Genomic DNA, 23,670 nt, shown 5'->3' with positions numbered 1-23,670 from the left:
TGTGTTTTGTGTGCTTGTGTTTGTTTGTGTGTATGAGTGTGTTTGTGTGTGTGTGTGTCTGTGTGTGTGTTTGTTAGTGTGCGTGTCTGTGTGGTGTGTGTGTATGTGTGTGTGTGTGTGTGTGTGTGTGTGTGTGTATGTATGCCACCGTGGATCATGTTACTTAATGTCAGCTGGGCATGGGGCAAAAACTAGGTTTTCTGATGCAAATTTTATAGTAATCAACTGGATAATTACGGAATGTCGAGCATCAACATTGTGAGGGCAATGAGAGACATATATTTATAGATACAAGAGTGCTTCAGGAACATTTTCATTGACATGGTGGGTGGTTGGCGGGTGCTCTGGTGTGGTTTGCTTCTTCTTTCCTATAAAAAATCTATTGGTGGGTGGTTGGCGGGTGCTCTGGTGTGGTTTGATTCTTCTATCCTATCAAACATCTATCTTCCTTATCTCCCCTTCTTTTTTTTATGTTTGTTACTCTCTTGTAACACCTCTAATCTTCTGGCGCTCATATGACCTTATGCAGTTGCAAGTGTTGTAAAACACTTACTAAAACAAAATTGACATACATACGTACAGACATGCACAAACGCATGCACACGTACACACACATACACACACAAATACACATACAATTATACACTCACACGCATACACACATCATACACACACACATACACACACTCACCCGCACACACACATACACACATACACCCACAAACACACAAACAGACACACCCACACACACACACACACACACATATACAAACACACATACTCGTACACATGCACACACACACACACAAACACACCCACACACACACACGCACACAAATACTCACACTCGTACACACAAACGCACACACGCTCAAACACACACCTATGTGTATATGTAAACACATACACAAGTATGTAGACATACAACGAGATATACAGGTATATATATATATATATATACTAGGATGAGTGGTGGGTGGTTGGCGGGTGCTCTTGTGTGGTTTGCTTCTTCCCTCCTATCAAGCATCTATTATCCTTATCTTTCCTCCTTCTTTTTTGTGTTTGTTACTCTCTTGTAACACCACTAATCTTCAGCACTTATATGACCTTAATTTGTTGCGAGTGCCACAAAACACTTATTAAAACAAGGATGAGTGGTGAGCAGGTTCTGGGCAACTTTTCCTCATATTTATTCTCTCACGTGTCTGCTTTATGAGAATGTATTTTTGAACCCTCGGTCATTGCCACCACCTGTGAGAGTCATTTAGCTAGGGGATGACAGCTGTTTTTTTTTTTTTACCTATCTCTTATCAGCTTTTCTACCTATTTTCTTTTGCTTTCAGTTGATGATGTATATCTTTTTTTTTTTTTTTTTTGCATGAGTAATCAAAGCATGGATAATCAAAATGTGTGTTTTCTGTTCGCTGGCCATGTTGGTACATTACTGGAACAACCATTAACTATCGTTAAAACTTGCAAAGCTGTTGTGATGCGACGCTCATGAATATATTTATAAGAAACATTAAATGCATTGGAAGTTTTGAAATATGTGTGTGTGCCTGGGGAAAGGTCCCATTTGTTTGCAAAGCTATTTTTGAGCAACACAGTGAAAAGGCCAAAATAATTAATACTAGGTAAAAAATTTAGTTTCATCAGAAAACACATGTTTAACCATTTTTAACTCATTTGCTACGTAATCTATTTGGCTTGTGGACGAATTTTTTTCCGGAGGGTGAAATGAGATGATGACTAGTGCGCAGTTCACAGGTCTTTGGGGCCACAAATTCAAATAAATATCAACATGTTAAATACCAACATTTTCAGTATGGTCTGTAAAATACATCTGTAATGTTTATTTGTGTATTTTTCAAATTTTGTTCCTGTAAGAGGTGATTGTGCAACACAATTTTACTTGGATGCGGATAAAATTTGAAAATTAAAAAAATAAATAATCTTTGGTGATACTCAAAAAATATGTTTGCACCTAATCAAATGATACCTACGTCAAAATAAACTTAAATGAGTATAGAACTGAAAAATTTTGAAAAATTTGCAGATATTTACATACATTCCATAAAATTTGTACATTTGGATCCAAGCATCCCATACTTTAAAAAAAAATATTATAATCTTGAAAAAAGGACAAGATGCATTCACAAACAGAAAAGAACTCTCGTATCTTATGTGGAATTATTTAGAATTGCATTTGGAATAAACCTATACTTGTCTTGAGTGGTACTTTTTGTGTAATTTCACAAAAAAATATTTATTTTGAGGAGAGAAAAAATATTTTGACAATTTATATCTAGACCTAGATCTAGCTCTGAAAAATATTGATTTCTCAATAACAGAGCACTGGCAATTTGTGTCCAATAGTATCAATATTCTAAAGAAGAGCCTTACATTTCTTTAGTGAGCAAAATAATGATACATTTTGTTGTGTAAAAGTACTAAGACTGGTGTCTGGCCTATAATTTGGGCATTGCGATAAAACAAAGTTGCAGAAACTTTGAAATTGAGTTTCAAAACTAATCAACACTTTCGATTTTCAGTGGAAATGCTTGACCCGGAAGTCAATGTTATGTTATAACCTTTATTTTAGCTTGAATATGTGGATTGGAATCAAATCTAAGCTAAAATTATAGGTCGGTTCTTGAGCCGTCGGGGGCGGCATGGCGTACAGAAGTCACTTTCGCTACGCCGCTGCCCACAGTTCGGCGTAGCGAATGAGTTAATCAACATTTTGAAAGGGTTTTAAAGTATTTTAAATATAAATATTTTTTTAATGAATTAGTTTTGCAACATGTTTTACTTCCCTAAAGGTAAAAAGGGTCTAGAAACTGGGTCAACACACGGAGGTTAAAAACTGTTTTTTCTCTTAACTTTATTTTTACACCCTGTGTTAAAAATAAGGCGTATCATGTGAACTTAAAAAAAAAGCTGATGTTCAACTTTGAATTCGCTTCAAATGCCCTTATTTCAATATCCAAAGTTTCTGACAACTGGGACCTTTCTCCAGGCACTCACACACATCATATGCTAGATTCACCAGCTGTTTGCATTTTGTTACACCATAGAGGCGTCTGTTATATATATTTTATGAGTTTATATGACCTTAGCAGTTGCGAGCGCCGTAAAACCTTATACTATACACACATATGTATTTTATGAGTTTATTTGTGACAGTAATATCTTACTTAACTTTGTGAGTCAGAAATTCATGTTCGCATGTGGACACATTTTTTAGAGAGTTCAAATTGAAGTTGTATCGTATGCCTGCAGACATTGCTCTGTTGATTATATCAGTAAACTTAAAATACAATATTATCTGAAGATTTCAGTGTTTAAGTGATTGTAAAGTAAGTGAAAATGTTACATCATTATGTATGATTCATGCTCTCATCCATATTTGTGCATTGATGAATGTTTACTTAATTATGCACAATGCCTGTGTAATAAATGTCACTATGGAGGGCTGTGACATACTTGATAATTGAAGTTTTTGTTGTATTTAAAAATTCAAAAGCAAAACAAGACAAAACAAAAACAAAACAAAACAACAAAAACTAAATCTTAAGAGTGAATGAAAACGTTGTTCAAAGAAAGTAAATTTTTACCTGAAATTCGTAACACACTTTTGTTTTTGTGAAGTGTATTTCCTCTTTTACCCTTTCCCATTTATAATATCTTTAGAGTACACAAAGTTTGAGATGGTGAGTTGAGGTCTCCAACTTAACCTTTTTATAAAAGGAGGAAATCAAATAACTTCATACATTTCCAGAAATCTTTGTTGTTCCTATCCTATCCTATACATGGAAATATATTTTTACTACCCTTTTACGGTTAGAGTATAGTCTATGTCATGTTCATGTGCTTGAATAACTTTCATTTTTGTTATATTTGTTGACATTTTACACCCCCCTTGACACAAGTTGGTTCATTTAGGGGGCAGGCTGCTTCTACCATGTCTGTCTTGGCTAGCCTGGGCTGAGAGTGGTAGAATATCCCTGTAAATAGATGGAGATACTTGACAGAAAACATCCCCATATATGAGAATCAAACTCATGTCATCTATCTGTGAAGTCAAAGTGCCTAACCTTTGTACCACAGATGCTGGCTATGTCTTTGTATTTTGACCTAGATAATTTCTTTTGGGTTTTTTTTTTTTGCCATTTATGTTTGAATAAGCATCTTGACTGAAATTTTTTTGCTGTTGAGTGTAAAAAGATTAGACTTTACATATGCGCTCATATGACCTAATGCATTTGCGAGTGCCGTAAAGCCTCTACTAAATTTTTTTTAAACCAACGAACCCACATCCTATACACTCCCCTCTCAACCTCATACTGCGGAGAAAAGATCTTTTTCAATATGCTATGAGTGGTTGTGGGTCTCAGGTGTTACTAAAAGCTCATAGTGGGTTTTGGTCTCATTAAAGTTATTGTTTAATGTTTTAGTGCTAGAAGTTTTAAAGGAGACGTGTAGTTTTAAAATATTTTGTTTTGTATCACCTGTTATTACAGTATTTGCCATATTTCCTTTGGATTTCTGTATACATCCCCCTCCACCTAGACCCCCCCCCCCTTTTTTTTCAAAAACCAATGACCCCCCTCCCCCCCCAAAAAAACAACCAACAAACAAAAACAAAAACACACACACAAACACTCACACACACACACATACACACACACACAAACACACACACTCACACACCCACACACACACACATACACACACACGCACACACCACCACCACCATCCATCCATCCATTTATCCGTCTCACACACAGCCTTATCATACTTCATCTGACCTCTTCAGTTTGCCATGCTGGAAATCAACCGTCTAGACCGACCTCTCCTCCCTTGCCCTCTTCTGCTGGACGTTAGCAGTTACCTGCCGGACACAGTAGACTTGATGCAGGATGGAGACGCCCGGGAGTATTGGCTCAGCTGCTTCGCTGACAGCGCTCATAAAGTGAGTAAAGGAATTTTATGTGTTTCTAGCATGGTGTTCATTTCTTTGCTTTGGATGTTTTTAAAAAAAAGGGACAATAGATTATGTGGGTAGTTGGCGGGTGCTCTGGTGTGGTTTGCTTCTTCTTTCCTATCAAACATCTATCGTCCTTATCTCCTCTTCTTTTTTTTTATGTTTGCTACTCTCTCGTAACACCTCTAATCTTCTGACACTCATATGACCTTATGCAGTTGCGAGAGCCGTAAAACCTCTACTAAAACTAAACTGACAAAAGATTATTCTAAATCGAGCTGAGAATTTTTCTCTTGATTGGAAGTCGTTCTCTTCTTTAGATTGAATTTTTTTTTTTTTTTTTGAGTTGAGAAAATATTTTAATGTCAGCCTATCTTGACATTGCCTGCTTGTGCAACTGCCCAAGTGTCCATTTTCTTTAGCATGTTGTATGTTTTCTACCTTTGTCAATAGTGTGCTTCAGTTAAATAGCCTTATAGTGTTGATCGGGGCATTAAACCTACACCATTTCACCATAATTGCAACAATAGCAGCATCTATTACGCTAGAAAACCAATGATTTTAATGGCCTAATGATTATGTTCTTCGTTGGTGCATGCAGATCATGTGAATTCAATTCCTGGATGGGAAAACTGTCTCATTATGTGATGTATTTTCTGTTCCTACAGGCCTATCCTTCATAAGCTTTTAACGTTAGCTTTCATTATATTTGTTCTTTTCCTATGTCTGGATGAAAATAGTCTGTGTGTGTGTGTGTGTGTGTGTGTGTGTGTGTGTGTGTGTGTGTGTGTGTGTATGTGTGTGTGTGTGTGTGCATTAATGTATATTGCGTGAGAAGAAAGGAAGTAGTAAGAAAGGTTTTTGAAAAATGGGTATTCCAATGTAAAGCGCATTGAGCTACTTTTTTTTGGAAATGCGCTCTATAAATGTTATATATTATTATTATTATTATTATGTATCCAATTTAACCCTGGTTAGCCATGACAGGTACTTTCAAAGCAAACCAGCTCGTAAATAATGTTATATAATATTGTGTCATCTTTGCTTGAAACTATTATAGTCCGTACAGTTAAATGCTATGGGGAATGAATTCTCATGCTATGCAATTTGTAAAAAAGTGTCCCTTGATATTTTATTTATTTGAACTTCAATGGGTAGTGTTTTCTTTTTCTTTTCTTTCTCCAGACAAGAGACCTGGCTGCCAAAAGTCAGCTTCATGAACCTGATGCAGAGGAACGTGCCAACTTATTCTTGGAGAAATATTTGGACCGCCTCCAGTCTCTAAAGCAGAACCCTGGGTAATAAGGGCTGGGGAGAGTTGTAGCTTAAAGAACAACAGAAGCTGGTGTGAAAGTGTTAGTGTTGTACTAGAAGTGTAAATATTTAGTGCCCCTGTCAACACCATTAGGTTATACAAGAGGCTGGACTTCCGAATTTAATGTCTTTCTCTGACAGACCCAAGCTAAATGGACTGAGTGCCTTGATTACTTTACAAAACAGCCAGAGTAATTTATAAAGGAATCAGTTGGGTTGATTATAACTTGGAAAAGTTAGGTTGTCCAGCCTCATGAAAACCCTTGTACCCTCCTATCCCCATCGTGCATGACCCCTTCTGAGGGTGGGCATGCAGTCCACAGACACCCCAGTCCACAATGCGATAACTTGGAAAAAAGATTCTAGGAAAAAAGACTATTCAATTGATTTTCACAATTTCTCCTTCTTATTCATAATTTGAATGTGGTATCTTGTGGCTGTGTAAGCTTTTATGCCAATGTGTGTATACATTTTACAATAGCTGTTATGTTTGGATCTGGATCTGAGGATGAGCCTGTGGTACTGGTGGGCATTGCCCTACCTATAGATGAAGTTTGGTTTCTTTGGTGTGTATATTTGTTTGGTTATAGAGAAAACTCTCCTTGCCTCTTAAAGAAAATGAGCATGGGGCAAAAACTTCACCTTCGATTTTCTCAAAACAGCATTTTCCGAGATAGTCCCCTTGTGTTTAAAAGCGACCATTTGTAGTCTCACTATTACCATCATACTCAAAGCCACCGTCAGCACTATCACTTGTGGTGAAATAAATATTTGACCGCACTTTTGATCAAAGAACAGTAAAGTTTCCAGATTGGAAAATAGTTTTGGGACTGCGATCTAGGCCTTAGAAACACATACCAAAAAGCAAATATTCCCCGTTATTCATGAAATGAGGCTGTAAAAGAATCTTAACATATCTAAAGTGCTTTCCCTTTACTCATTCATGTGACTATAGATAAAGCCAGTGCTACTCTCTTACTGAACTTTCAGCTTTGTAAAGAGATGATTGGAGAAGGTGGGGGGGGGGGTTGGTGTAGCAATAATTCCTCTCAAACGCCTATGGGCTGAAACCAGTAGCGAGAAATCTCATCAGTAGTTCTGAATGAATTATATATAAATTCAAGCACAATCCAGCATGCTGTGTTCTATATTCAGTATTTCATATTAGAAAGTACCTAGTACATTGATATATGGTCACTTTTAAGCACAAGGGGGCTATCCTGAAAAATGCTGTTTGAGAAAATCGAAGGTAAAGTTTTTGCCCCTTGTTCAGTTTCTTTAAAAGACAAGAAGAGTTTTCTCTATAACCAAACAATATATACACACCAAAGAATCCAAACTTCTCCTGAAGGTAGGACAATACCCACTTTTGTTGTAGGACAAGATTTCTGAAAATCCCCGAAATCTAGGTTAGCCCGCTTGTCCTTAAAAAAGAGCGATCATACATGTATAATGCAAAGAAGAATATCTGCGTTTAATCCTCACTTTTGTGGGTGGTTGGCGGATGTCCTAGTGTGGTTTGCATCTTCTTTCCTATCAAACATCTATCGTCCTTATCTCCCCTTCTTCTTTTTTTATGTTTGTTACTCTCTTGTAACACCTTTAATCTTCTGGTGCTCATATGACCTTATGCAGTTGCTTGCACTGTAAAACCTCCACTAAAACAAACAAAATCCTCACTTTTCTTCCTGGCAGTGCTTTCGGTTCTCTGACGGTGAGGAACCTCTTGGACACAAGCACACACTTTTTAGAGGAGTCTCAGTTTACAGATACTTTCTCCCAGGTAAACAAAAAGTAACCTTTGTCTGTCTTGGTTTGATCTCATCTCTGGAAAAATATAAAAGGGTGAAGTTTGCTGTTGTCAGGGAAAACAACAAATGGTTATAAAATTTTAATTTAAAAAAAAAAAAAAATTCTTATAGAGCACTTCATACTGCATCTGGGAGTATATTTGCTTTAGTCTTATCATAAATAGTATTTGTGTTATTCAGAGATTGTCTTTTTCCTTTACATCTGCAAGCTCCAGGCCTGAATGCTATCAAAGATCACTGCTCATTCAGCATTTTCCTCTGCACCACTGATCTGGGCTGGTGTGCGAATAATTCATGCGTGACAAATGGCACAATATTATAGTCACCGTTATGACAATAGAAATAGCTTCTTCTTTTTTTTCTATTTGAAAGTATTCAGAACTCACAAAACTTTGATGATGATATCAGACTTTGCCTGTCTTGACCCTTTTGAAACATATATGTTGATATTGGCTTCATAACTTTCTTTTGTATAAGATTTTTAGAGTGCATCCGTGGGTTTTTGGATAACACCATTTGATTTGTCAGGTCCTACTGTCTTTCTTTCTCTCTGTTATTTTTGTTCTCCTGCCGGTCTTGTTTTTTCCCCTGAGTGGATCGATCGTTTTTGCCACTTTATCTTTTTTAAATTTAAAACGCTTCCTTCCAATTATTATTGTTATTTATCTGTTTTTCTTACAACGTCTCTGCAGCAAAAGCAGATAGAGAATGAACAGGCCTTACAGCAGCTTGCCTCTCGCCTCAAGTACCTCGATGGGCTCGAACCCGCACAGCGCCACCTGGAGCTAGCTATGGGTGTCCTGGCAGGCAATGTCTTTGACTGGGGAGCTAAAGAAATTCGAGAAATTCTGGAGGTTCAGGAGTTTGGTCTTCAGGATGCTCAAGCAAAACTGCAAAGTGAGGAAATGTGTTTTAATTTTTTTTTCTTATTTTATTTTGAAAGACTCATTGATTTATTATTTTGCTGACTTATTTATTCATTGATTTTATATTCTCCACTTGCATATATAAAAATCGGGAAGAATTTCTTCTTTAAACTTGAGTATATGCGATGCATATGTCACGACACGGTGGAATCAGACGCTTGTCAATTTTTGGACATTTTGAGTTATAGGTATCACTTTAAAGCTTGTACATTTGACTTGCTTTTGGTGAAAAAAAATATCCATCTATTCATGATAGATGTCAAGATATTTGCGTTTGAAGGAGGTGGGGTCACCTGATTTCAGAGGTAAAATTAGTGAGGAAATGGCCACCAAAGTTTGGTGACTTCCAAAGCTTGACAATAGCCTACTTACTAACTGCAAATTTACATTTTTGTGCCTTAAATCAACATTTTTCAGTAAAATTCAAACAGAAATGTGTTTTTAAATGGACCTTCACTCATTCGCTACGTTTTATTTTCGGCTTGTGGAAAAATTTTTTTCGGGAGGGCAAATGAGATGATGGCTAGTGGGCTTAAAAGGTCTTTGGGGGCCACAAATTCAAATAAATATCACCGTATTATATACCAATATTTTCAGTATGGTTTGTAGAATACATCTGTATCGTTTATTTATGTATTTTTCAACTTTGGTTCCTGAAAGAGGCGATTATACAACCCAATTTTGATTGGATGCGGATAAAATTTGAAAATAAAAAATAAATAATCTTTGGTGAAACTCAAAAAATATGTTTCCACGTAGTCAAATGATACATCAAAATAACCATAAATGAATATAGAACTGGAAAATATTGAAAAGTTTGCAGTTATTTACATACATTCCATAATATTTGTACATTTACATCATAACATCCGATATTGAAAAACATTTTTTTTTTATTATCTTGAAAAACGATCACAAACAGAAAAAAACCTACTCGTATCTTATATGGAATTATTCAGAATTACATTTGGAATAAACCTATACGTGTCTTGAGTGGCACTTTTTGTGTAATTTCATAAAAAAGTAGTGATTTTGGGGAGCAAAAAATATTTTGACAGTTTAGATCTAGACCTAGATCTAGCACTCAAAAATATTGATTTCTCAATACAGTGCATTGGCAATATGAGTCCAATCGTATCAATATTATAAAAAAGAGTCCTACACTTCTTTAGTCGGCAATATAATGATAGATTTTGTTGTGTAAAATTACTAAGACTGGTGTCTGGGCTATAATTTTGACATCGCGATAAAACAAAGTCGAATAAACTACGAAATCGGGTTTCAAAACTGAATCTAAATTTCCGATTTTCTGTGGAAATGCTTGACCCGGAAGTCAACGTTATATTATGACCTTTATTTTAACATGGATATGTGGATTGGAATAGAATCTAAGCTAAAATTGAAGATCGGTTGTAACTTTAGCCGCGCCGCCCCCCCATGGCTCGGCGTAGCGAATGAGTTAAAGGTCTTGATTAGGAAAAAAACAATTTGTTTAAACTGCCAAACGGACAGAAAAATGCTGTTTCTTTGATTTCATTATTTTGACGAGCGCCTGATTTCATCATGCTGCCTCAAATATATAGTAATATATATATTAATATCAACATCTCTCTCTCTGTATATATATATTTATATATATATCATCTCTGTTGTGGTGTCACTGTGTAAGCACAGAATTTCTCTACTTTTAAATTTGCCAAAGAGATGAAGAATTGTCACTTACATATATTATGGTAACAAAAATGAATTGTGCTAAAATGTGCTGGAGTGAGGGAGGAGAGGTGAGTGAGAAAGATGATTTCCTGTAAGGTGTTTGTCTCGGACACATTGCGGTTTGGTTCGAGCTGGTTTCACTGTAATTTTTTTTGCATTAACTATGATGTGTTTGGTCATCTAATTTTCTGTATGTTTCCAGAAGTAATTGTGTCTAAGTCTAAGGAGGCACTGCTAGTTTCTGATGTGTGGTTGCTTAAAAGATAGAGTATGCCACAACAGGGCAGTATGGGACCAGTCTGCTGCTTTTATGATCAAAACGTGTCATTAAGGATGAAAAATAATCATTGTTAATCATGTCTGTTTGGTTGTTATATTTTGCTAAATTACCTGAACAAATGTTTTCAGAGAGGCCATGGCTGTTTGACGACTTTGATGCCTGGCTGGATCGCCTAACCAACCGACAGCCGTACCGCTGTGCTGTGATCTTCTGTGACAATTCCGGTGTGGACATCATCTTGGGGATTCTGCCGTTTGCCCGACAGCTCCTTTTGATGGGCACCAATGTGAGTAGTGATCGCCTGATGCGCATGATCCTAGCTCCTTAGGCATCTTGTGAAGTTTTGAGAAAATCTTTTTAAAAAAAGAATCAAAATCAGAACCATGACTTGGACGCTCATTATTTTTAAATTGACAAACTAAAAATGCAATTACGAAACAGAGAAACAACAAAACTATAATATAAGTGGCAGCTTGGTGAAATCAGGCACTCGTCAAAATAATCAAAGTGAGAAAATGGGCACTTTTCCGCAGGTTTGTGAATTTTTATCGAATTTTCGTTTTTTGTCTTAATACCTTTCATGCCCATTAACTCTTTAAGCCCTGAATTTTTTCTACCGTTTCCTGGAGTTTTTTATACAGTCACCTGAACCTAGTGCGCTATGTCTCATTATAACCCCAAAAGCTTGCCTCCAACTTCTCAATAGCGGAAACAAAGGCTTAGTCATTACTAAAAAACTTGGTAACGGAATGGTTAAAAAAAACAAGCAAAAACTAGCACTCGGTAAAATGACACTGTTGTCACTAGTACTGGACGCTCCCAGCGTCTGAAGGCGTCTGATGGGGTTCAAAGAGTTAAAGAACTCAATTCTGTGTTGGTTTTACTGAAAATCGTTGATTAAAGGCACAAAATTGACAGGAGTCTCAAGCTAAGGAAAACTCATCTTTTGAGGCCGTTTTCTCTCTAACTTTAACTCTCAAACCAGGTGCTTCATTTGCAAATATTTTGACTTCTATTGAAGATAAATTAATATTTTTTCTTCCAAAACATCACAAATGAACAAGCTTTAAGATGATACCAATGACTTTACATGCCCAAAAATTGCCATGGAGTTATTTGTATCATCCTAGAGCCTGTCCATTTGCCTTGCTTTTGATGAAAAAATATTTATTTATTTTGAAAAGAAGTCGAGATATTGGCGATTGAAGGTGGGGGTTGCCTGGTTTCAGAGGTAAATTTTGCAACAAAAAATGCCGCCAAAGTAGAGTTAATTCCTTAACTGGAGAGTCTGTGAAAACTAAAAACTTACATCTTTTATGGCTTTAATCAACTTTTTCAGTTAACTCGATACTGAGTGTGTTCTTTCATTGGCATGAACGGTGTTGAGACTAAAAACAAAAAAATCAATGAAAATTCCCTTACCTGCGAAAAAATGGGTTTCTTAACCTTCATTATTTTGACGAGCGCCTGATATCACCATGCTGCCTCACATATCGTAATTGAAGTCTTTATTCAAATTATGGCTTTATCTTGAAACTCCTAGAAATTGATTTGGGAAACTGTGGAATGTTGCTGATGGCATGCACTGTATAACAAGCACTTTGAACATGAAATAAGCATTCAGTTCTGTAAGACACATTTATATTCACAGATTTATGAAAGGTATGCTTCAAGCACTGCTTTATTGGGATGAGACACTTGTGTATACTAATTCTTGTATTACTGTTTTCTATTTTTGTTTTTAATGACCAGACTAAAAGTGAACATTCTAACAAAAGGGGTGAACAGATATCAGAGGTGGAGTGTGGGCTGTAATATCATCTATTTACCGGTTTGCCACAATAAATCTCGTACTTTAAAAATTAGAAATAAAAAATTCTAACAAAGTCAGAACTTCTTATACGATAATTTTTTTTTGAAACTCTGATTCCTATTTCCCTTGGTCATCCAGGTGATTCTTGTGCCAACTGTTTAGTCATATATAGGTGAAGGGGCTTATAAATGTCAGAGTGCAGCACGAGCCATAGTAGTACCTTCAGTTTACCCTTTTACCTCAAACTTGAAAAAAATTGTTTTTCTAAGAAACAAAATTTAACCTGTTTAGAGAACTACTTACAGGTGATCCGTTCTTTTGAAGCCCTGATTTCTTTTTCCCGTTGTTTGTCCAGGTGATTCTTTGTGCCAACTCTCACCCGAGCTTGAATGATGTGGTGTACACGGAGATGCTGCTCATTGCCAAGAAGGTCTCCGAGGTGTGTCCCGTGCTGCGCCAGGCCTTGGAGCAAGAGCGTTTCCGCATCATGGAGTCGGGGCAGGCTTCCCCGTGTCTGGATCTCAGGTGATCATCAGAAGTCATAACTCGTTGACAATATCGACTGACCAGTCGAGTCCGTATATTTATTGACCGGTTGAGTCTATATTATATCCATTGACCACTTGAACACGCTCATATGACCTTATGCATTTGCGAGCACTGTAAAACCTCTACTAAAAAAAACAACCTTGAACACGGAAGACCTGTAATGCTGCCTGGCTGTATTTCTCAGTGCCCCATTAGGCTGCTTTATGAGACCTAGACTGGGTATCTCATTGGGCCAGTATTCTAGTCCAGGTTGTATTTTTCAGGGTCCCGTAAAACCAGTTTGTCGGGGTTGGATTTCTCAGCATCCTATTATGATAAAGGGATATAACCATGGTGGAAGGCATGAGATAGAAGTGCTAAGTGGCCTTGTTTGCCAGGGTAACTTCCCTTCCACTGATATTTCTTGGGCTTAAATCTCTCTAAAAATAACTTAGTTTTCATCTAGTTTCTTGTCTTTGCCCAGGGTTAGATGGTCTAAATAAGATCTTCCGCCTCTTAACTGTTTTGGAGAGCAGAACCTTTCATCAGTCACGTCAGGCTTTTACTTCTTCCCAGTGTGGGTGATTGGTGGATGCTCTGGTGTGGTTTGCTCCTTCTTTCCTGTCGAATATTTATCATCCTTATCTCTCCTCCTTCTTTTTTGCAATTGTTAATCTCTTGCAACATCTCTAATCTTTGGCACATTTATATGAACTTTTTGTGTTGCAAGTTCCGTAACATTGTTACTAAAACTAAGCCTCTTCCTAGTGTAAGATTGACTGGCACCTTTGGTTTAATGGCTGGACACTTTGTTATTGCAAGCAGAAGATGGGAGCAAAATTTCACAAAGGTTGGAGTGTATTTTTTTCCAGGTATCTTTTTTAGTTTTAGTAGAGGTTTTACGGTGCTTGAAACTGCATAAGGTAATATGAACGCCAGGTATCTTTGTGTTTTTTATGGCAAGGTATGTAATCTTTGTGTTTCTTATGGCAAGGTATGTCTCACTCAACATGGATTTTCCCGAACATGCAAGGTCAAAACCCTGGCTTCCGAAAAAATTTTAAGGGTGTCAGTAGGTTTGAAAAACATTTACGATCATTTTAAAGGAATGTTAATGCTTTGCGTGTTTTTGTTTGCTTGTTTATAAGAGTAGTACTGCTCTTGCTGTTGCATTACATTATTGGAATGAGATTGAATATTTTACTCATTTAGTACATTGCAAACAAAGAGAAAAAGACAAACATACAAAAGAAGTAGAGGAAAAGTAACGATAGCGAGGATTATGAAAGAAAAAGCAGCAGTTTCCTGTTGCAGTTCAGACACAGTTATGAACATTGATGAATCAGCCCATTTACAACGATTCTACTGTGCATAATAAGAACATGTTAATATCCCCCCTTTGGGAATGGCCTAAAGACACTTCAGTCAGTAGCACTGCCCGGGGGGTGAAATGTGAGTATAATATTATTGTAGCACACATAGAGCTTGCTGTAGAGTATGCTGATGAGAATGGATATGTGCTATAATTATTATATGTGCCTCTACTAAAACTATAACTTAATACTCACATTGTATTTCTTTTTCCGTCCTCTTCCTGCCCAGGTTAATTGACGAAGCACTTGTGGTTGCCATAAAGGAGCTAGAGGCAGACCTGATAGTCATCGAAGGTATGGGCCGAGCCGTGCACACTAACTTCCACGCTGCTTTCGCCTGTGATTCTCTGAAAGCGGCGGTGATCAAGAACAAGTGGCTGGCCAACCGGTTTGGCGGGGAGATGTTCAGCGTCATGTTCAAGTACGAGCGGGCTCGCTGCATTTCCTCCTCTAGTTCATCCTCCGCCTCTCTTACGTCGTCCCCGGGAAAGAGATAGCACTATTTATACAAACACGTACACATTGTGTTTTCAAGCGAGGTTTTTGTTGTCATGTGCATTGCAGTGCTTTTAGATCAAGTGAGTGGTTTTCCCAGAGATAAATTTAGTGTCTACAAGTGGCTGTCTTAGAATTACAAAGCTCTAGTTCTATCCGACATTTTTGGACGTTTTGAGTTGCTATGACCATGAGGTGAGAAACCAAATGTAGTGAGAATGAATGACAAAGAAAGAATGATGACCAAAGACGTTTTGGTTTTAATCAACACAATTCGACATTCTCATTTTAGACATCTGAAACAAGACAGAACAAACATGAAATAGAACAAGTAAGTAGCTTCATATACACATCACCAATTGCTCTATTTGCTCTACCAAAATCGTAAGATTATTCAGACTCGTTATCAAGAGAATCAGAGAATTGCATTACAAATAGCTTGACAGGTTGTGAGACTCAAAAGTTTTTTTACGTCACATTTCTCAAAACTAGGTACTGAGCTGATAGAACTTTGTAATTTTATGGTAAAAAACTGTCTTTAGATTTGCAATCCAACAGAGGAATACTGAAGAAAAGAGTAGGATGGATGGATGAATGAGTCAAATCTCCAAAATGAATGAAATGAGAAAGTGGGCTCCCAAACAGTTGAGAGACAATTATTTCATAGTGACAACAGTTTTATTATGGACTCTGTCTCTGTGATATTGAAAAAATATAAATAGAGTCCTTGTGTTTAAATTTTTATATTTTTCCTTTGCTTGGAGAAGGAGTGTGTGATGAAAATAGTAGTTGATATACGGTCACTGTTATTCCTGATTTGCTATTTTCTATGGTGTTTTGTTAGGTTTTTTTTTCAAGATGTTCCACCTTTTGCTGCTTCTCTCCTCTTCTTTTTAAAAAGAACTCTTTTTCTTCTTTTTATTTTTCTTCTTGTTCTTTTTCTTGTTTGCCTTCTCTTTTACTCCTCCTCTTCCTGCCTTAAAAAAAACCACCCTACCAGTGTTGCAAGGGGAGTTAAACCAATACAATTTTACAGTTATCTCCTACTACTACTACTACTACCATTTTCCCCCTTCCAGATCTAAAAGAGAGATCCTTTTGATTAATTTTACTGACCAGAGTTTCTTCAGTTATGGGTAGGGAATTTTTTAGAATTTAGAATTATGCCTTGCCATCTGTGGCTTGCTGGTGTGGTATTTTATTTCTCACTGGCAAGGTGTTTTTAACTGTTGTGTAAGGAACAGATGGGGCCACCCAAGATTTCTATTCTTGTCTGAGAAGACTTGTTGCTTGGTCCCACTTTTTGGGGTTTGAGTAGCGCAAATTCCTTCCAAAAAATTTTGTTCCAGTTTGTTCCTAGACCTTGCTGTTGTTTGAACAGGGTCCTTTGGCTTGTGAGGTGAGCCCTGTAGAGGTGAACGTCTTATCTGTGTAGCAATGAGCCCCCTTATGAGCTAAAACTGGATTTTACAATTTTTTGTTGATGACGTTTGTTTTTACTTGTTTTCATCATCTTGAAATGGCCACATGAATTTATTTCTACATCTGATGGTTTTAAATACAGGTGTTCACACTAATTAACCCTGCGCGTGGGAGTGGTTGTCTCAGTTTGTGCCCTTCTAAGGCCTACTTTTTCTCACTCGAAATTCACACCACAACATGAGGTTGTGGCTATCTAGGGATTTTCCATTAAAAGCTCAGGCACTAGAGCTGTAGAGTTTGATGATGCTTTCTGAAGATCAAATTGAAAACTCATGTTTTTCAAACAAGCTATTGCTTTTCAGAACCTTCCGTTTCTTTTCATTTGTTATTAAATTTGTTTTAACAACCAAAGAGTAATAAATCAGTTTAATACAAACCCACAGTAATTCATATCTACATCATATGATACACAACATTGTAGGTATTCCGGTAAGCTTATAGACTTGTCACTTCAGCACTTATATGACCTAACTGTGTTGCAAGTGCCATAAAACTCTTACTAAAACCAGCCACACCCTGGCTGCCTCTGTGCAGTTCTCTTATATTTTAGCCTTGGATATTGTGTCTTACTCAAGAACCCATGTGACCATCTACCAAAATTTTGTGTCTCCGACATGTGCTTGACAGTACCGTGAGCCTGAGTTCTCTGACCGCTTAGCCATATCAGGATTTCTTTGGTGTTCTTGTAATTGGGATAGCCTTTATTGGTCTCAGAGAGCGTGTATGTCACCAGATAGGAGTGGATCTTTTCTGATCTTGTTGTCCGTAGCCCTCATCCTTAAAACATAAGTCGGATAGCCCCTGGAATAAAACCAAACATTCTGTTCAACTGAAATCCATTTGCGTATCACCTTGTGAACATTTTGCACTCGAAATGAATGCGTAACGTACTTCACAGAATGTGTTACTGAGATATTATTGTAGTCTGATGTCCATGAAAGCTTGTCAGCCATGTCCAGATGTGGGCTTTTTCTGTGCTTTTTTTGCTATGAATTCTGAGAGTTTATGTTCAGATCATGTACAACATGAATGAGTTCTTTGTCTTGTGATATGAAGTAAATGATGCATACATTTTTATTTTTTTAAAATGAAGCAGTAACGTTATTAAAAATATTTTTTGTTATCATTGTTATCAACTATCTAGCATAATGTCCCTCAGTGTAGCACAAAGCACACCTTTTTATTACTTTTAACCTTCTGTTTTAATACATGCGTTGTCTTTCTCTATAATGCACACAAAGTGTTTTAAAATTGTCATAATATAAAGTTTTAAAAATTTTTTAAGCACCATGATATAAGTTGAGTCTACTATGGAAACCACAAGACTAGAAGGAAACTATAAGTTGTCCTTCTGTCTCTGGACAAACTTGTTTTTGCAAGGACAATCCTGTGTCCCCATCCTCCTCTTCATTTGTCAGCAGTCTTTCGGAAAATGTGTGTTTGTTTTATGGTTCTGTTTGACTAGTCTGCTGATAAGTGCCAAAGGTTTTCAGTTTTGTTTAGACTGTCATTTTGAGACATGGTAGTGGCTGCTGTGACCTATGTTGTTGATTGATGTAAGGGGTTGTCAGCGATGTGTAACAGTTAACACCAAGATGATGGAACTAGGCATGAGAGAGATGAAGCTCACTTGGAACGACCTTGGAAGGATGGCCTAGGACTGAATTAAAAGGAAGGAGCTTGTATGTGGCCTGTACCCTGCCAGGGGTGAAAGGCATTGATGATGATGCCAAGTTTACTTCAGCTGACCTCATCCATAACTCCCTACTGACGGCTAGCCGTTCCTAGTGGCTTGTAGTTGGATCCGCAGTGCCGGTGATCCGGTCTCTGTCAAATTCTTTCTCTACAGCTACAACATTCGATTAATTTTCTGCAATTGCCAAAAATAGATCTCTCTTAGTGAGAGTTTGTCCATTAGACAAAGAAACTATCAAAATAGGTTCATTCTAAAAAAAAAATAATGACCAGTTTAAAGATCTGTACATCACTCTCAAGTTTTGTTCCAAAAGAGGGCTGCAGTATAGTTGGAAAACCTCTCTTAGACATAATAGTTTAAAATAGTTTTAAATTATATCAGGCATGATGTTATGGCTATCCTTATTTTTGCCCAACAGAGTTGAAAGCCCAGGTGTATGTGGTAAAGGCAAGTAAGTTCTAAATAAAGGGCTTCACTGTAAATAGATGTCCTGGGTTGGCTCAAGTGTTTCATGTGCAAATGTTATAATCTTGATGTCATCACCTCATAGATAACCAGCCTGTGTTGAAATATATATATTATATGTTACAATCACTGGTCACTGCATTTGTTAATCCTCAAACCTGGAATATGGAATGAAGTCAAGTGTTGAATTTTGTATTTGTTTTTCAGTCGTATTAACATTGTGTCTGTTTTGTATTGAGAATTCTTTTTGTCATTCAGAGTACTTTTAACAAATGTTTCTTGTGAACATGTTTCTGTTTATATCTGGTCAATTCCCTCTAGTGTCATATTTTTTGCAGTGGTACTAAGTATTTTATAAAGAGAGAGAGAGGTAATGGAGAAGAAGAAAAATTACCCCAGACCTTCTCTATGTGAATGTGTTGATGTTTTATATATACTCCTGTTATAAAGAAATTGGTCTGATGAAGTTTTCGTTTTTTTTAAATTGAAAATTGAATGGACTGAGTAATTTATCAACTTGGAGTTGACTTTGCAAACATGTTATTTGCATGTTTTGTTTCGTAAAATGAAGTCTGTTTAAGTAAAGCCCGCCGGACCACTGGATTTTCTTTGTTTTACTGTGCTTTCAGTTTAGAGAGGTTGCTCAGATGGAAAAAAAGGAAAATGAGGATTTTTTGTTTTTGTTTGGTTAATCGCTGTTTTTGGATTAACCATGTTCGGTTCAAGCTGACTCCATTGTATCTGTTTTTATAAAACTGTTTTGTTGTTCTTTTTCTTTGTTTTTGGAGCGCTGGTTGCATTTGTGGTCCTTTTTGAATGAAATTGCTGAGATTTTCCATATTTTTTATCATTATTATTCTGTGTGAGCTTCAGTGGTTAGTCTAAGTCCACGGGTCCCAAAGTGATGCAACGGATTGGATTTTCTCAACCTACAATAAGTCATACACTTTTTGGGTCAGCAGCCATAAGTCAGAGCTTCTCTTCCCATCTGTTATTATGAACATTTTTCTCTGTAAGTTTCATGGATTACAGAATACTCTGTTTATTACCTGGAATACCTTGAGGTATCATTTCTGACTCTGAGGTTGGCTTGTATTTGACCCTCCATCCTTCTCGGTCGTGAGCTGCCACCACACATTCTGCTATAGCCAGGTCAGTCCATATTTTAATGCTGTCCTTTCATGTAACATTTTGGCTACCCTTGGCTCTCCTACCCCATCTCCTTCTTTTAAGCACCTTTTTCACATAGCTCTGTTTATTATGCAAGATAATTTAGCAGTTGCGTATTAGTGCCTTACAGTCGACTGCAATTGTGTGTTAATGTCACTTGAGTTGATCTTCAGTGACTGTGATTAGAGCACTGGCTTGGAAAGAACAATTTTCGTTTGTCAAAGATAGACAACGAGAATTAAAATTTTATGAAACTTTCTATGGATTTGAATCTGTAGTTTCTGCATGTTTTTCAAGTCTGTTATCAACTGTGCTGTTGTAAATGGCTCATTGTAGTGTTGTCAGCATTGAATGAACAGCTATTGGGTGAGCCCTCTGGCTGTATAGGCTTATCAGATAAAAATTGTTCTCAATTAATAAGTTTGCTTTCTAATTGCACATGATTTCAACAAACGAACAAAGTTCTTTTATCTAGTGTCCTCCTTTTAATTGGTCGCTTTTAAGCACAAGGAGGCTATTCCCCAAAAATGCTGTTTTGAGAAAATCGAAGGTAAAGTTTTTGCCCCTTGTTCAGTTTCTTCGAAGGAGAATTTTCTCTATACTATAACCAAACAAATATACACACCAATGAAACTAAATTTCTTCTATACGTAGGGAAATGCCCACTTTTGGTGTAGGTAGAGATTTCTGGTAACCCCCGAAACCTGGGTCAGACCACTTGTCCTTAAAAGCGACCAATTTAAGATGAGTATTGAAGTAGTGTGTTACTGCTAGTACGAGTGTAATTCAGCTTTCTTCATCTCAGACATAATAATAATAATAAATGACATTTATATATAGCGCTCAACCCCGAATGTAGTACACAGGCTCTGAGCGCTTTACAATACAGTACAACATACAACAGTAATATGAAACGTTGTGTTCTGACTAAAGAAAATTATTCCAAATATTCATCTTATTAATTTAAAAACAGAAACGACTTCAGCTGACATTTGAATGAATCAAAAGATTTAATTTCTCTCAATTTCTCTCAAAGTACATGGTAAAGCAGTCCAGATCTTGGGTCTTGGTATTCAAATGCCCTTTCACCCATTGTTTTAAGTTTCATAGATGATAAAATAAGTTTCTTTTTGTCAGCTGATGACCTTAAACTGCGAGTTGGAATGTACAGTCTTAACAGATTTGATAAATATGATGGTGCATTATCATTCAAACTTTTGTGACATAGGGTGGCCAACTTGTACACAATCCTTTTCACAACAGGAAGCCAATGCAAAGTTCGTAAAAGACGTTGCACAATACTCACAGGATTAGCCTTTGTAGAATAATGTTATTCCTTTCTTTTACATTATAAATACATTTTTAAAAATTTTAACTATTATTATCAGGTTGTTTGAGAAGTGCCAATATGGATTTGCTAAAAAAGCTTAAAGATTTTTGTGGACTTTTTAGTCTTGTCATCTTGTTTTTATATTCCAGATCTCACAGAAATTTGAATATCCTGGAAGCTCTTCACATGTGTTCAACATAAAAGAAACTGTTAGGGTGGTATGTTTTGTTGATTTTGTTGTTGTTGTTTGTTTATTTGTTTGTTTGTTTTTTAAAGAATCTTGTCTGTCTATTTTGTTCAAGAGCAATGCTAAGTGTGTGTTAATAGTTTATGCAGGGTTTTTTCATTATTTTACATTGAGTTTCTTGAATTATAACTGCTGCTTTTTCTTTCCTAATCCTTACTATCGTCATTTTTCCTCTACTTCTTTTGTATGTTTGTCACACTCTTGTGACCCGCTATATCTGGGGTGCTTTGATAGTTGAAGCAGACTTTGTGCTGTTAAAGCTAGAGGGGTGAGCAGAGTCAGTCTGATTCCTTGTAAGGACTTCTCTGTTGACATCCACCCCTAGGCGCTCATATATGACCTTTTGCAGTTGCGAGCGCCGTAAAACCTGTACTAAATCTAAACTAAAGCTATACGAATATAAAATATAGAGCGTATTGAGAATGTTTGTTCTGATTTGTCCGTGGTCATGTGGTGTTGTTGCAAGAAGAAACAAACCAAGACAAATAAAAAAGTCCCTTCACTTTGTACATGTAGATTCTACATGATTATAATTATATGATCAGCTTGCCTTATGTCCTTTGTTGTCTGTCGATGCACGTCCCATGTGTTCCTATCCCACAAGAATTTTTGTGTCCCATTTAATTATTGAAATGTCCCGTGTTCCGAACTGCAAAAGTCATTCTTTGCAGAAGTATCATTTGGACTGGGAGGTCCGTGATGTAACACAATATTTTACTTTTTTATTTTGACTGAGTTGAAATGGAGTCTTGTGAGATGCCCTTCCTTGTCGGACATAATAATAATATTAGTCTTGACTTTATTAAAAAGAAAATTTTTGCATTCACCTGACATCTTGTTTGTTTGTTTGGTTTTGTATTCCTTTCTTTTTTTTAACTTTTCATTTTAGAGAAGTTTGATGGCTTTTTAAGGCATGATGCGGGGGAAATTTTGAAATTCGTTAAGAAGAAGAAACCAAGCTTACAAATGTGGTAGCATCAATATAAATAGAGTGAAGAATTAGGAGATGAAGTAAAATTTTGACAATTATTTTGTGTTGCTATGGTAACGGCTGCCATATTGGAACGTCTTATATAGAAAATATACACAATTCTAAAAAATCTATCATAAGGTTATAAATGATGTTAAAATATTATAACAAGTGGTTTTGCAGCCTTCTGTGGCTGTTTTAGTGGATGAACTTGGCATTTTGATGTAGGAAGAAAAACTTTTTTAAGAATCGAGGTCCAAACTAGGGAAATATTTGGACCACAAAAATCTCAGATCATAACAACGGATTAAATTTATAATAAAATCATTTATAAAATTTTTTTTTAAAACGTCACTACTTATTACACTAGAATAATGTTTCATCTATGAGTATACCGAAAATTATGAAGAAATCTTAACCACTTTTCGAACGATAGATCTTTTGCGTTCCATCCCCCCCCCCACCTTGAAAGAGCCCATTTTGAGAAAAAAGCCCTTAAAGTTTTGACGCGCAAAACTTACTGTAAGTTGCGTCCAAAAGAAATTTGAAAATGTAATCACCCAGTCATCGTGTTAAAGCCTTGCATTACCCACTCATGCAGCATACCAATTTAAAGCTAACTAAATTCTTCATCATCTGACACATTAATATTTAATCTATTTTAAGAGACACCCGAGATATGGTCACTCAAAATTGACCTTTAAAAATCAGGCTTGGCAAAATTGTGCGAAATCAAAGAAATGTAAAATTAAAATTGTCTTTTCGCATTTACTGCAGAGTATCAATATTGATCGAATGGCGATATATTGCGTGCCCAGTGAATTGGAGAATTTTGTCTTTGCAATAAACAATATTTTAATACGATATTTTGTCTCGACAGTTTCAAACATAACGGAAAACAAAGCAATCACAAATACAACACAAAACTTGGACTCAACGCTAATTATTGTGTTCTTTGTTATTGTTAATTTGCTTAGGAACCATTGGCTTTGTGTTGTGCACAAAACCTTTGGGCATGGATTCTATTAAATTTGGACATATTTATCTGTCATTTCATTTTAAATATCACA

At 36.5% G+C, this 23,670-nt stretch overlaps 1 protein-coding gene across 3 annotated transcripts in view; it reads left to right on the top strand.

Annotated features, from left to right (window-relative positions):
• The window catches only part of LOC101860667 (4'-phosphopantetheine phosphatase), a 33,489-nt gene extending 18,019 nt beyond the window's left edge, over window positions 1-15,470 (top strand). For all 3 annotated transcript variants that reach the window (XM_005102728.3, XM_035970906.1, XM_013085029.2), the window contains exons 11-17: window positions 4,820-4,975; window positions 6,173-6,285; window positions 7,997-8,084; window positions 8,805-9,009; window positions 11,160-11,317; window positions 13,200-13,369; window positions 14,975-15,470. In XM_005102728.3, the coding sequence (XP_005102785.1) occupies window positions 4,820-4,975; window positions 6,173-6,285; window positions 7,997-8,084; window positions 8,805-9,009; window positions 11,160-11,317; window positions 13,200-13,369; window positions 14,975-15,242 (1,158 nt within the window). In that variant the 3' untranslated portion in view covers window positions 15,243-15,470. The remainder of the gene's footprint in view (window positions 1-4,819; window positions 4,976-6,172; window positions 6,286-7,996; window positions 8,085-8,804; window positions 9,010-11,159; window positions 11,318-13,199; window positions 13,370-14,974) is intronic.
• Window positions 15,471-23,670: the final 8,200 nt, after the last annotated feature.

The sequence above is a fragment of the Aplysia californica genome, unplaced genomic scaffold, assembly GCF_000002075.1.
Source record: "Aplysia californica isolate F4 #8 unplaced genomic scaffold, AplCal3.0 scaffold00336, whole genome shotgun sequence".
In the NCBI taxonomy this organism is placed as follows: Eukaryota; Metazoa; Mollusca; class Gastropoda; order Aplysiida; family Aplysiidae; genus Aplysia; species Aplysia californica.
This window is presented reverse-complemented; position numbering and strand designations above follow the sequence as displayed.